Below are 14,228 nucleotides of genomic sequence, written 5' to 3'. Positions count from 1 at the left end.
TCAAACCAGCTGGGATGACGATAAACAGCTTGCAACACAGCCTGACTCAGAGGCGTGGAGCTCATGGAGATCTCGGCCTCAATTCTCACCCATAAAGCAGCTGTGCACAAACAAACCACTGGGAATCTCTGCTCCAAACAGTGCTGCTACTCCTGTGCTTAGGCCTCATTTTCACCAAATGGATGGAGAACAAGAGATCAGCAACAAGTCAGCTGGCAGCAGTGAGACATTCTCTTACCTTCCATGGCGTATTTCATATCCTGGGCAAAAAGACTCCACATCACCTCTGCGCTGATCTTCCCAACTGCAAGCTCCTGAGGAAACCTGAGGGGACATTCGGAAAAACTTTGGCATGTGGCAGAGCAAAAGGCTCTTCTTTATTCATCTCTGAGCTACACTATGTGATGAAAAGCTCAACATTACGGAACTTCCTTCATCCTAGATAAAGGTCCAGGTGAAAACTGGAGACCGTGAACTGGATTCTGTGGCATAGATTAAGTAATCTGAAAACTACACTGGTTTTAACTCAAAAAGCCAGGTCCTGGATGTCATTCCACGTAGAGATGCAGAAAACAATTCTGAGAATGTGATCTCAACGCCCTTGTACCTTTTTTCCGTTTACTTGTCTATTTTTTTCATTCTCCTTTTCAAGGGTTACTAGGCTGACAGATTAATGATTATTATGTTAAATCAATGATCATTAGGGCATTATCCAGCTGTTCATGTATAATACCTTGTCAGATCTCTCTCTCTCTCCTGCCCTGTGGGACTGTTGGAGTGGTGTCACTGGTTAAACAGACCTGTTTCAGGTTCCTTTCCAATGCTGTGACAACTCCACCCAATGCAATCTCCCACCGCTGCAATGAACACCATGTTCCTAAATCACAGTGTAAGGCACCATGGCACCACTGTGTGCATTAACGTGCACCCCAGAACTGCTCAACATCAGAAAAAAACAAAAGAACTCTCACCCCATTTTCAGGTGCCTCCCTGAGTTCAGGATTGTAATAATCAGGGTGTTTGTGCTCGAACGCCAGCGTAACTGAACCTTTTGAAACTCTTCCATCCCAATCAAAAAGAGTTATTTATAAAGACAGAGACAGATAAGACAGAAAGACAGACAGACAAGATAAGTACTTCTATAAATGCACAAGTGACAGAAGAGATAGAAAGCAGCTCAACAAATAAAGCAGAGCACACACAGACTAGTATTAGCCACACAGGACATGGAAGTTTCTTACTGATTCAGGACTGGGGTATAGGAATTCTTGTCCTCTTCTATGATGGAAACTATCAAAGTGATGAGCTTGGGCCAGAAATCAAGGTTCCTGATGCTGGGGCCCTGTTCCTCAGGAGGAAGGTCCTGACTTTTGTTCTGGGAAGGAAGCCATTGGAAAAACAGCATAAACTTTAAGTGGACAGAAAAAGCTGGCAAATGTAGATCACCATTGTGGGCCCATTCTCTGAAAAGCTTGAAACTAATAATGACTGCTGGTAATTTGCCTGATCTAATGCAAAACATAGTAAACATGCCAAACCATGTTGCTTACTGGTGGCCTCAAACCCAACTAATCACTGTTTTGTCATTTACCATGCCAAGAGTAGGCCAGGCTCCAGAAGACCTGCTGAGACATTATTTTCCCTAAGTTTATTCCAAATACTTGCTTTCTAGGCACCTGCTTGATGACTATATCCACACTGACACATTGTGTGTGCGTTACTACACAGTGGTCGGAGGAGCTTTTATGGATTTGAAAACAGCTTGTGTCTAGAGGCACCTCCTAAACCCAGTGCAGGATACTGGCTGCTAGAAAACAAGGTAAAATTTCACTGCTCGGGGTTTATATATGCTAAAGTTTCCTGGATCAGTCTACATCTGCTCTAATTGGCTTTTGCTCATTCAAAGCTACATCAAACCTTCCCTTCACAAGTAACTGCTGAGGCTGGCAAAATGCATCATAATTAGTGTAAAACAATTATCATCCTCCACTTACTAATTAGCGCTCATTATTTGATTACAAGTTTCGTGCATTCAGAAGATAACAAGTCACGTAATTTTGTTTGTGTTGGCTTTTTGTATCAATTAGTATTCTCGTTATTATCTTAAGAAAATCAGAAACTTGGACTTCAGCCTTCTTATCAGCTACTCACAGGGTCTGTCTGGTACTCGCGACTGTACAGCTCATGACAGTTGTTGAAAATGTACTCGTAGGTGGAGTTGAGACAAGCTTTTACACAGTCCTTCACTACCTGGCTGGCTCGGGGTGGGCTCTGCAGCTCTTGGACCTGACAAGGAGACAACAAAGAGAGTCAAACAAAGAATTGCTCATAAATCAAACAGGGAAGGAACACACCACCGGTTTGGGAACCACCCAGGGCTTGGTGGATCTGCTTTCAGCGACTTGTGCTATCGGTGACCTGAAGCCACAAGTGGGTCACTCTCCCCAGACATCAAAGAGCACTGATGACACTTATCTCCCCATTGGACCATTTGCAGAATAAAAACAGATTTTGAAAGGCCAAGGAAGATTCCTCAAAACAGACAGATCATGTGGCTTGATATGTGTATAATCTGAGCCAAACACACAATTTCTGCTGAATTTATAGGATTTTGTTATGAAGCCAGCGAGTAATCTTTCCCAACATTGGAAAAATGTGCAACAGACCAGCAGAGCAGATAACATATGATCTGGAAAGTCTTGCTGAAGACCACTCATGCCTTTAAATACAAAAACTTGCATTAAGGACATCTTTCATCACAAGCTTTATTGAATTTTAAAGCACACCAGAATCCCTAGGGTTATGCCAACTGATACGCCTTCTCCTCTTGCAACAGCAGCTGTTTTCATTATTTCATTGTTATATTGCTTTAGAAAAATGCTGCAGGAGCACTTTAAACTAAACAGATAGGCAGGCATCACCCTGCAAATACAACAGTAACCCAGCAATTTTAATACTGTCAGTATCTCACAACTTATCAGAGTATTTCTATAAAGGAAACTTTCAATACAGACAGATTGCCTGAATGAACACTCTTAAAATGAAGTTCCAAAACATCATTTACCCTAAGGGTTAGGAGTAAAATTTTAAGAACTTCCTGAAACAGTTCAAATTAAAAACTTGTTTTTTGATAAGAATTTCTATGTGACATGTACAAACAGATGACAGTAGGTTGTAAACTTTTAAAAAAAGTTTAGAAACCAATAATCAGGAATCAAAAATAATCTCATTACACACTGCTAGAACAATAAACTTAACTATGGAATCAGCACATTAGCATTCATAAGAACTCTCCTGGACCTCTACTGAGAAATATTATCTTGTTGCAGTATTTTACCCTCCATGAGATAAATTATAAAATATTTACTAGATAAAAGATAGTGAATAGATGGTAGTGCCTTATGTTACAGTTAGTTTTATAGGAAAAGTTTCCTAAGGATGTTAACAGAAGCAAATTATCTTCCTAAAACTAGCCAATTTTCTTTATTCCTTCTCCTTTCCTTTTTTTTTATGCCATATTTATGACTGAAGAACCCTAGGTAAAAAACAATTTACATCTTCTCAGTGCAAAACACAGTGAAGTAAAGACAAAATGTGGATGTTTATACATGTTCACAGATGATTTCCATCTTCCTTAAGTGTCTAAAGCACAACAATGTTAAACAATGCTTTGAAAATGGGAAATCAACTCCTAGGGGAAAAACTAAAGAGATGCCATTCCCATCCCCACCCATATCACTACCTTCATCCTGAAAAAGGTGATGCTGGTCAGCAAATCCACTGTAGACTTTAGGTCCTGCAGGCGTTCACGGCTGCTGGCTGGGAAGTTATTCTGTTGACAGAAAAGGGAAATCCTGTTGGAAAGCACAGCCAGATCCATGCAAGGCTACAAGCATGTGCTAAATAAGGAAACTGTCTTGGAAACATTTCCTGCTCAAGAAGCTTGTACCAGTCAAAACAATGCTCAATAAATAAGGCCTTTTTGCTGCAGGAGCTTATCTGTTTGCTTAATTAAATAGATTCTCATAAGAACGCAAAGTCCATGGATGCCAGGAGACTGACAGCCCTCGGCAGCAGGAAATCTCTCCTTGGCTGTTGAAGAAGCAGGTTGGGAACAGCCTCACCCCTGGCAGCCCTGGCCTCTTGCCTGAGGTTGCCTGTGTGGGCCCTTTCCTTTTTGCACTCACTGCTTGGTGTTTTGGCTTCCCTTCTGAGATGCTGAGAGATGTGGTGTATTAAAAACCTCTCCAGAGAAACAAAGTGGTCTGAGAAGGAAAAATGAGCACCGTTCCCTCTAAGAAGATATTGTAACCACTCAGCCACCTGTAAGACTCCATCTGCCAAGGTAACTTATGCATCCTTCAGTGCCTCCTTCCCTCTAATGCATTTATTTTACACACCCTTCCCATCACCCTGCTGTCCACAGCCATACACGCCTTCCTCTTCCACTCTCTGGCTCCCACTGAAATTAGAAGTCTTGTCCCTTCCATATATGACACATATTTGTGTATGTGCACATATGTATATATATGTGTGTAAATACATATGCTGAATGCAGAAAGCTTCGCTTCTTGCATGAGATCCTCCCTTCCTGACCTCAGGCACTGCACCCTTTCCTACACTCCCACTCTCTCCAACCTGTGTCCTTTAACTGCATTCATGTTCCTCAGCAGGGTCTTACATTAAAGCTGATATGATTCTTGGTTTTGCTGCAAGTACAATAGCAAAGCCAAGCTTCACTTGGGTAATCTCTTCTTGTTTGCAAGTTCAAAAATTATTAGATATAAAGGTAAAAAAGGGCAGAGGAGAACAAGTGCTCACTTTTTATTGAGGACTTGCAGAAAAATACACAGTCTCTTGACAGTAGTAATTGAGTATTACTGCAGTTCAGCTAACCACTGCAAAGAATTTAATTTGCAGTTATTTGTAGATGCTCATTCCTAGATAACTCTCCTTTTAAGGTTAACTTGTCTACACATGGGCTCTCTGGAACTCAGGGTATTTATCAAAATCAAAGCCTTTGAAGGGTCAAGATCTAAGTACAAATCACTGGATGAATGTGGAATGCTATCTCCTGTCTTGAAAGCTGCAAACTAACACCTTTTCTTCCATAACTTAACCTGCCCTTCAGGGGTCTTAAAATAATTACTAAATGGTCTCAAATTGCTTCAGACATTTCTCTAAATATAATGGCAATTGGATAACACCTGAAATATTTAAACTACACAAATCTTTCCCGGTCCTTTATGTAAGACCTTACTCGTCTGTGCACAGGTCAGTTGCATTAGCCACTGAAAAGCAGCTTTTAATGAAGACCAAGCAAACAAAAAAGGCATCACTGCTACAGATTCCTATTGCCATACGTTGATAATTTGCCTTCTGCTACTCGGTGGCTCTGTTTAGACCTTCTCTTACTAGTACTGTAGCTTTAGAATAGCTCTTCATACAATATTCCTTTTATCTTCTTTTGCACCCTGCCCCTTTTCCTTTTTGTTTTCTCTTCCTACTGCACTTCTCTTAATCCGCTCATGTTTTTCTCTTACATATGTTTTTCTGCATTTCAGATGAATGCACTAATCAGAAGAGGATCTAGTTTAAAATAAATAAATAAAATCAAAGCTCACATTTGCCACCATTTTTACAATTTTCAATTAATTAATCACCAATTGAGATACTATGGCAAGGAAATTAAGGAAAAAAAAACCAAGTCACGTGATAAGACTATACTGACTCTGCAGTAGCAGAGGAAGAAAACAGAGGGTTTATGAAGCCTGTTAGACTCATCTCTTCACAAAACGTTGAACAGGACAGAATCTCAAACCTGACAATACATCTTGTAGATCCAAAGTTAGGGACAGTGATTCGAGTTTGGCAAACCTCAAATAAGTGACAACATGGCTGTGGGTCCTCTAAAATATTTCTGTCATACTAGGGGAGAACAACTCTATTTTCCATTTTTAGATGACACCTGAAGGAGCTGATAAGAGTAATTAAAATAATTTAATCCAATCCAACTTGCATTTCTGGGAGAGTGTCAGAGATGAGCACAGTTCACAATCCTCAAATTATTTCATAAGGCTTGAGGAAGTTATAATGGAAAAAAAAAACATGATCCATGAGGAAAACTAAATGGTATATTTAAGTAACAAGTTTGTCATGACAATTTCTTAAGACACAAACTACACAAAAAGTTAGAAACATATGAGAAATCCAAATGGTGTGTTTCCCCTCTGCCCACCAGAATGCCTGAAAGGACTATATTTATTCTCACTCACCCTGTACATCGAGAGATCAATCCGAAGTGAATTATGAAGCTGGTCCAGAAGCTTCACAAATCGTTCTTTCTGTTGAGAACACCAATAAACATCACTTATCATCACTGTCCAATCGATGTTCAAAGTAAGCAGCAGGCTATCAGGTAATTAGTGTCAGATCTCATGAGAGCAGGAGGAAGCAGTATGGATACATGGCGTTGTGTAAACAGTGTTTTCTTTCAATTCTTGGATTTACTTTTAAACTGTAATTATTTCTGAAGTCTACATAATGTTAGAATTGTCAGAAAAAACACTCCATTATTACTCTGAAGTAGAGGCAGAAGAGAAACCCCTCTGATTTCTAGTCTGCAATTTACACCAAACTTGTATTTAAGAGAAAATATTTATTCAGGGATGGATAAAGTACAGCAGAAGAGAGTCTAATTCAGAGCAATAACACAGCTGCAAGATCTTATCTATTAGTTCAGTGACAAGTATTATAGGCTTCTTGTGACATATCTTCTTGAGGTCAGATTTCTCCACTGGATTCTGATTTGGCATTGTGAACACCTCCTCAATCTACTCATAAATTCTCAATCTGATGGGAAGCATAAGCCTTTCCAAATACTTTGCCAGCATACTCAGCTCCACCACCAGTTATGTCAAAAATATTTTAACCATTAGAGGGATAGACATTTCTTGTGGCTTCGAGTTTGTTTTTTCTTCCTTAAAGTAGTTGCTATTTTTAAAAATAAAGTTCTGAAATTACTAGATCACATGGTATATTTCTGCAACAGCATCAACAGGCAGAGTTTAGTACTGTTTGCTCATTCCATACCATCTGTGCTCTATTGTAATGTGAACATAAAGAATAAACATCACAATGCATTACACTGATTGGTAACAAAAATGCATGATGATGACGACAATAAACCCATGCTCTTTGTACAGTCTGAAAGAGTTTTACTGCTTCCAACTCCTCACAGATTTAATGTTCCTTAAACAGGAGTTATTTATTGAAAGGTGGAAGCACCGCAGGGAAATTACAGAAGTCCAGCTGTAACATCACCAAACACGCAAACATACCCCAAAATTGGAGGCTGCAAAGCGGTCCGAAGCAGACACGTTTGTGGAGGCAGTGGTGTGTGCATAATAAGCATTGATATTGGCAAGTAAGGTGCTCATCACAGCTGGCACGCCTGGGCACATGTATTTAGAAGAGAGACACGCAAAATGCCTGCAAAAGAACAGTTCTGTAAGTCATTCTGGTCTCCCTTGTGTAGCAGTACTTGACTTTATCCCTTTAATAGACCCCGTGTTCTGGCGGGCACTGATGAACAGATGCAAGTTGTTTCATCCCTTTACGCAGCTTTCCAGCATCTCAGAGCCTTTTTTCAGAACGATGCCATCTAGACAACAGCTCAAAATGAGAAATCCCTTCACTACAGACCTTTCTAGATCATAAACCAACTGTTTGCTGCCAACAGCTTGTGACTCCAGTCATACCCTGGGTCTTCATGCCAATTCCTAGAACCAAGCCTGACACAAGGTAATCTATATAACTTGCTGCTGCTCGAGGCAGACATGGGTTCTGAGGTGACATGAAGCAGCAGCAACTGCCTCAGAGAGGCACAGAGAGAGCACACACGCTGGTATTTCTGTGCTGCACTGATATGTGATTCCTTATGGCTGACCCTTCCAGCCTGCAGGAAGCATTCACGTTCATTTGCATTTTCCCATTCTCTCATTAAATGAAAGGAACCCTCCTTCACAAAATCTCAACATTATGCCAGGAGCACCCAGGCTTGTGAAATGATTAAATAATCAAAGAAAATCCATTAGACATACGAGGGGAAAAAAATAATCAGAACTTAAGAGGTCTTGTATTATGGGACATGGCAAGTAAAGTTCATTCCAACAGGCAGGAGAGTTGAGCTGTTTTTAAGCTGGAATCCTCCGAGCTCCCAAACGAAATCTGGAAGCTACTTTCCAAATGCAGCTTTCTCCTTAAGGGACTCACAGAATCATAGAATAGTTTGGGATGGGAGGGACCTTTAAGGTCCACCCCTACAGTGAACAGGGACATCTTCAACCAGACCAGGTTGCTCAAAATCCCCGACCTTGAACATTTCCAGGGATAGAACATCTACCACCTCTGGGCAACCTGTCCATTCAGGGTTTACACCCGCATTGTAAAAAATTTCTTCCTTTTATCTAGCCAAAATTTACCCTCTTAAAAGTTTAAAATCATGCTTGCTACATGATACTTATGTACCAGCTGGTCATCTAGGCACTTGGTAAATAAATATAAGCACATAAAATGGCTTTGTTTAGCTTTAAGAAGAGAAGGTGTGAGGAGTGGGGATCTAATCAGTGTCTTGACTACTTAGCAGAGAGGGGAAGGTTATAATCATAGAATCAATCATTAAGGTTGGACAAGACATCTGAGATCATGGATTCCAACCATTAATGTAGCACTGCCATGTTCACCACTAAATCATGGCCCTAAGTGCCACAGCCACACGTTTTTGAACACTTCCAGGGATGGCAATTCCACCATTTCTCTGGGCAGCCACTCACTGAGAAGACTGAGCCAGGCCAAAAGCCTTTTAGAGGGAGGACTAAAAGATAGGCAGCAGTATGCTGCAGCTACAGCATAAGCAATTCAAAGTACGATTTTCCAGTCTGGATTTTAACCAGGAATTTCTTTCCCAGAGTACTACAGCCTGAAGACAGGAGCCAAGAGAGGTAGCACACCTTCATCCTTGGAAATTTTCCACTTACTGAAAGAGCCCCGAGCAGTCTGGTCCAACTTCCAAGTTAGTCCTGCTATAAGTAGTGACTAGACCTTCAGAGAAACCTTCCAATTCTTTTCCATTTTGGCTTTAACCAATAGGCAGAAAAGCTGCTTGCAAGGTGACGTAAGAACAGTTCATAACTCATCCAAGGACCCATAACCCAAAACTTTCAGCTTCTAATGTGAAAAAGTTCACTTTTGTCTGCTACATATTTACATTTGAAATAAGAAATGAGCCAGGCACAGCACTACTAGTCTTTAAGAAGAACGACTAATCCTAAGTCCAAGTGAAAGTATAGTGACAAGGAAAAGGTTCTTTGAAGATGAAGAACTGCATTAGCCTAGCTCCAAAGAAGACAAATCAGTTGCTCCATTACTCAAACTTTCTATAAATGCCTTCAGCAGCACCTGGGAAATCAGTCACTTCAAAGGACTATAACAATTGCTGCAACAGTTGTGTAGGACAAATACTTTTGCAAAACCTCATCCCTTCTCACATCATCAGAAGTATTCATGGGAACCCTGAGCAAAATCTTTTTAACAGAAGAGTTCTCAAATAGGGATTTTTGAGAGTCTTAAAACAGGAATGTCTCAGCCACCAATAATAAAATATGGTCATTTACGCTAGTGAAGTTGGTGTAATTCCTTAGAATTAGTTTTAAAGGTGTTCACACAAAGTGTTGAGATAGAAGCTTAATTCCAGCACTTTGTCAGACATTAATTTCTAGACTTTGAGGAAACTGGTGATTCAGAGACAGGCTCACAGCAAGCCCCATAAGGAGCAGCTGTCACTGCCAAGCCTTCCATCACCAGCACACTTCATCATCTAAATAGTAAAAGTCACATCAGTTAGCTACACCAATTATGTGCACTGAAGACCACACAAAATGCGTCTTACGTCATGGCCTGGTATATTGATTCAATGCCGTAACGCATTGCAAATTCATCCACGATCTCTTGCGCTGTCTCGTCAAAATACACCTTCCAGGCATCATCTCCTTTGGCATCAGGGATCTTCACCACCCCATTCCCTTGCACATCTGTGAGATGGTGAAAGAGGTTCTGAAAGACAAAGCAGGAATAGGTTTGTATGTGAGGCTGCTGAGGCCTTTAAGCAAGATTCACGAAGATCTTGGAACTGCTGAGGTGATGGCACTAACACAAATTCCCTTGTTCTCCTCCTCTTTCTTTCCCCCTACCCATTCTGTGTTTTCTGCTTTTGCCTTCTTTTCTTCTTGAGTGCTCATAGCTGAATATTTTGCATGTGGACCTACAACTTTACCCAGCAAACATTGTGAACAATGCAGAACAGTGCTTCAGTGCTCTGAAACCACACACTAATTAGTTTCCTGAAACCTACACATTTCTGTCCTCGGAAAGAAATGTCTTGGACAACCTATTTAAACTAGCTGACGTTACAGCTCTGTATCAGCATTGTAATTATTATCATACAGCAGAACAGTCCAAGGAGTGGTTTTTCTTCTGAGAAGGATACCCTTAAGATCACCCCTAGCAACTAGACACTTGCATTATTATTCATCATAACCTTTCACTTTATCTAACACTACAAAAGTTTTCAGCTATCATTGCTGTGCAGAAATTGCACAATCAGCTCAGTGGGTTTCTCAGTTATCCTCAAATTCAAGACAGTTGCAGATTCATCAGCCTTTCAGACAGCTGGCTCCCTGCAGCAAGGGGTGCAAAAGTCTAATGATCTCATTAGTAGCTAGAGGACTGTGCTTTACACTACTATTTTTCCTGATTAAATTATACTTGCTGTAAATCATCTTCATTTTAGAATACACAAATGAAAGAAGGGGATACTTAAAATGAGACCTATTTGCAAAAAAACAGCAGCAAGTGATCATGGATGTTCAAAGGAAAAAAAAAAGAAACAGCTTATCAAACAGAAGCCATCACTGAATTAAAAAACAAATATGTATTGAAGGAGACAACGCAGCCTACTAAAAGAAGCCTACTAATGTTTTTTCTAAGCTCCATATCTGTCCCATAGACAGCTCCTTGGTAAGGCTGGAAGACACCACAGGACTCATCCAGCCCAGTGTCTGGATAAATATGTTGTTCCTGTTGATGAACGATCTACTCTGTGATGCAAGTGTCCTTCTTGTCTAAGATGAATTTACTTAAACCTCCCTGGACTTTAGGATATTCTTGTATAGAGGGCTCTGACTACTCTTCCTTATTCAGGCACTGAGTTTCACCCTGCCACCCGATTCTCTTTGACATAGGTAGACTGGGCACAATGCATCTCTCCAAGGTAGGGTTATTCCTTTAGTCCTTTTCCTAAGTCATCTTTGGGTTTCTTCCAACTTCTGCAGCATTGTCTCCCCAGCTCAGCCCATCCTGAGACAGGTCGGTACCCAGTAACCTCAGCTGATCTTCTGTTCCCCAAAAGCACAGTTCTGTTTCCCCAAGCTGTTGTACATAACTACACACCAGTGCAGCAGAACAAAAGAATTTATACCACCAATATATGCATCACTCAACAGCCAGAAACAAAACCCTCCACAATCATAATTTACCTACAAAACATTTTAGTATGCATCCTCTAAAGACATTGCTCCAGTACACATTGAAAACATCACTCAAGGAATTTCAAAGGTTTCTCCACATTAAACTCATCTTTGATTCTGAGTGGATCCAATGCCTCATCTCTGCCTAACAGTAGTACAGCTGTGACATGGAATGGACTGAGCCAGCCAGCCCCCAGCATGGGGGACACAGCCTAAAGCTGCCTTTGCCTTTCTGACAAATGCAGGTCTGATGATTCACTGCGTTACCAGGCCTGCATAGCAGGGAAAGCAAAGCTCACCTAGGGCAAAGTGGCACATTCCAGGGAAATGAATGTCAGAAAATTGCTTTTTCAGTAGTCAGAAGGAACATGGTGATGTTCCCGCCTCTTACCTCGTGAAGGCAAGTGTACTGAATATGATATGGAGCCACCTTCTCCTCGCCTTTGATCTCCACACTGATTTGCAGACGAATAGCCCCGGACACTGCAGACTTATCTGTTCTTTTCTCTAGAAGGAAAAAAACATCAGCAACTATATGCATTGTTCATGTTCAGAGCACAGACATCTTGGGGTGACAACACTGGCAAAGAAACTGCTGGAAGCTCAGGCTGAGTCATCTCAGAGAAAACTTTCTCTTTTCTTTCAAAACATTGAATACTAAGTAGACATCAGCAAAACAACTGCCATGATACACCCTCAATATGACACATCTAGCTAGAACTATGTACATTTTTAGACATAAGACAGCCTTTCCATCAGCAAATGTGCTACAGGGTCTTGGATTCAGTCAGCTGAACTAGAACCACCAAGGACAGATTCCTTTCCTGAGAACAGGGCTGAATGATGTGGAATTCTTCCCTAACTTCACCATAGCCCTGAACTCCTGGGAATTGCTGGCTGTTCCTATCAAGAAGATTTTGGATCTCCTACAACTATTACTGTGCCTGTCAACTCAGCACCATTTGGTTACTTGCTAGTACTTTCCTCAACAGTCACTGGGAAAGGTCTCAACAACCTGCCAGCCCAGTGCAGTGCACTTGATGGTTTTATAGTCAGGCAAAACGTTTGTGTTAAAACAAAACAAAAAAAAGGATGTATGTAAAAGGGCAGTATGCCTCCAGCACAGGTGGAATACAGTCCTGCCCCAAGCATTTCACCCATTGTACTTTTCAATGCCTGACAGACAAAACTCATCAACCCTCTGACATGTTACACTCCATTTTATCTGGGATAAACTTTGCAACTGCTCTGCAGTGGCATCATGCATGTACCCTTTGAAACCATGTAAGCTTTTTTTTATTTCCTTTCTTGCAAGTTGTCCATATGCATCCAAGTGCTATCAAACATTCCCAAACTAACACGTAACATTTTCAGTCCCAAAGCCCTGCTCACCAAGGTTGTACCACACATCCATTTCTCCGCTCAGAGTACGAACTTCAATGATTGTCTGCCCCAGGAAATCATCTGACTCGCGTTTCAGTCTCTGCTTGACACGAGACTTGATGTCATCATCTTCATCCCACACTCGCACCTTGATCCGGTCAGAGGAATTATGGCACTCACTGCAAACAAGAGAAGTGTAATTTATTTAAGAGTGCATAATGCAGCCAACATTTATATGCGACACGCTTCGCGTTCCTCTTGACCCATTCATTCAACATTAGAGGGATGTATTAGCAAAATCTATTAGCAAAATGTAAACAATGCCTGTTTATTTAAAAGTGGAGCATCTGGTATGAACTACTCAACAACCTCTTGGTGCGCTCTAAATGCTCCCGTGACATGGCAGATACTGCACTCCAGCCCTGACCTCGACCACCAACTTCACACTTACTAAGTGGTTGTGACTCTCCTGCTTGTCCTCACTGTCAGCAGCAGCTCCCCAAACTTGGGAATTCTCTTCACAGCTGACTGTGAAGCCCACAGAAACCTGGGGATAGCTAAACTGGTAAATGCTTTCATATATCCCCCAGAAATGACGATGAGCATCTCACTGGTTTCAGTAGCTCACTCCATCAATGACCCTCTGTTCAGCTGTAGGTGCTAAGGGCTACCTGTATTTATGCAGTATCTAGGACAACGCATCAAGGTCTGTGACACAAACCCCTCACGCTGGTTTCTAAGAAAAGGATAAATAGCTCAGGTGGAGGTAGATCTCTTACTTCAAAATAGTCACAAAGCAGTAGTGTATGAATGCACAATACATTACAACCAAATGATGCACATACTGCCTGAGGGGAAAGGGTGGGGTACAGTAATTACAGCATTGGCATTTAATGACTAGAATTGATTCTGCCCATTATTCACAGCTTAGACTGATACTTTGTGCTCTGAGCAGATCAATAATGACATTTTCATTAAGAGAAGTAGTTTACTGTTTGATGAATTGGCACCCTTCAGTTTAATGCACAGGCAGAATTTGCAGACTCTCCCTCTTCTTTAGGTGTTCGCCTTTTGTAGATCCAAAAAAGCTCTTGGATGACAGAAGTGGGTAGAAGAACTGTATTATAAGAGCTCTGCTCATTTACAGGGCATGCAATAAAGCAATTTGAATGCTCATATGAGACCATGACAAGGGTGATTACTCACCATAACCACTACAAATGTCTACCCTCAAGCAAATAGAATATATGAAAACAGGCA

The 14,228-nt window shown here is 41.1% G+C and overlaps 1 protein-coding gene across 1 annotated transcript in view; it reads right to left on the bottom strand.

Annotated features, from left to right (window-relative positions):
- LOC114002475 (protein unc-13 homolog B) overlaps nt 1-14,228 on the bottom strand; it is a gene marked incomplete at its 5' end in the record, with an annotated part of 71,670 nt that overhangs the window by 49,158 nt on the left and 8,284 nt on the right. The window contains 9 exons of the mRNA XM_039386922.1: nt 239-324; nt 1,242-1,375; nt 2,152-2,286; nt 3,743-3,832; nt 6,276-6,344; nt 7,341-7,491; nt 9,950-10,113; nt 11,977-12,092; nt 12,978-13,147. Coding sequence (XP_039242856.1) covers nt 239-324; nt 1,242-1,375; nt 2,152-2,286; nt 3,743-3,832; nt 6,276-6,344; nt 7,341-7,491; nt 9,950-10,113; nt 11,977-12,092; nt 12,978-13,147 — 1,115 coding nt within the window. The remainder of the gene's footprint in view (nt 1-238; nt 325-1,241; nt 1,376-2,151; nt 2,287-3,742; nt 3,833-6,275; nt 6,345-7,340; nt 7,492-9,949; nt 10,114-11,976; nt 12,093-12,977; nt 13,148-14,228) is intronic.

Source organism: Pipra filicauda, unplaced genomic scaffold (genome assembly GCF_003945595.2).
Source record: "Pipra filicauda isolate LSUMZ 115617 unplaced genomic scaffold, ASM394559v2 scaffold513_size392548_pilon, whole genome shotgun sequence".
Lineage (NCBI taxonomy): Eukaryota > Metazoa > Chordata > Aves > Passeriformes > Pipridae > Pipra > Pipra filicauda.
The sequence above is the reverse complement of the archived record's forward strand: the minus strand, read 5'-3'. Positions and strand labels throughout refer to the sequence as shown.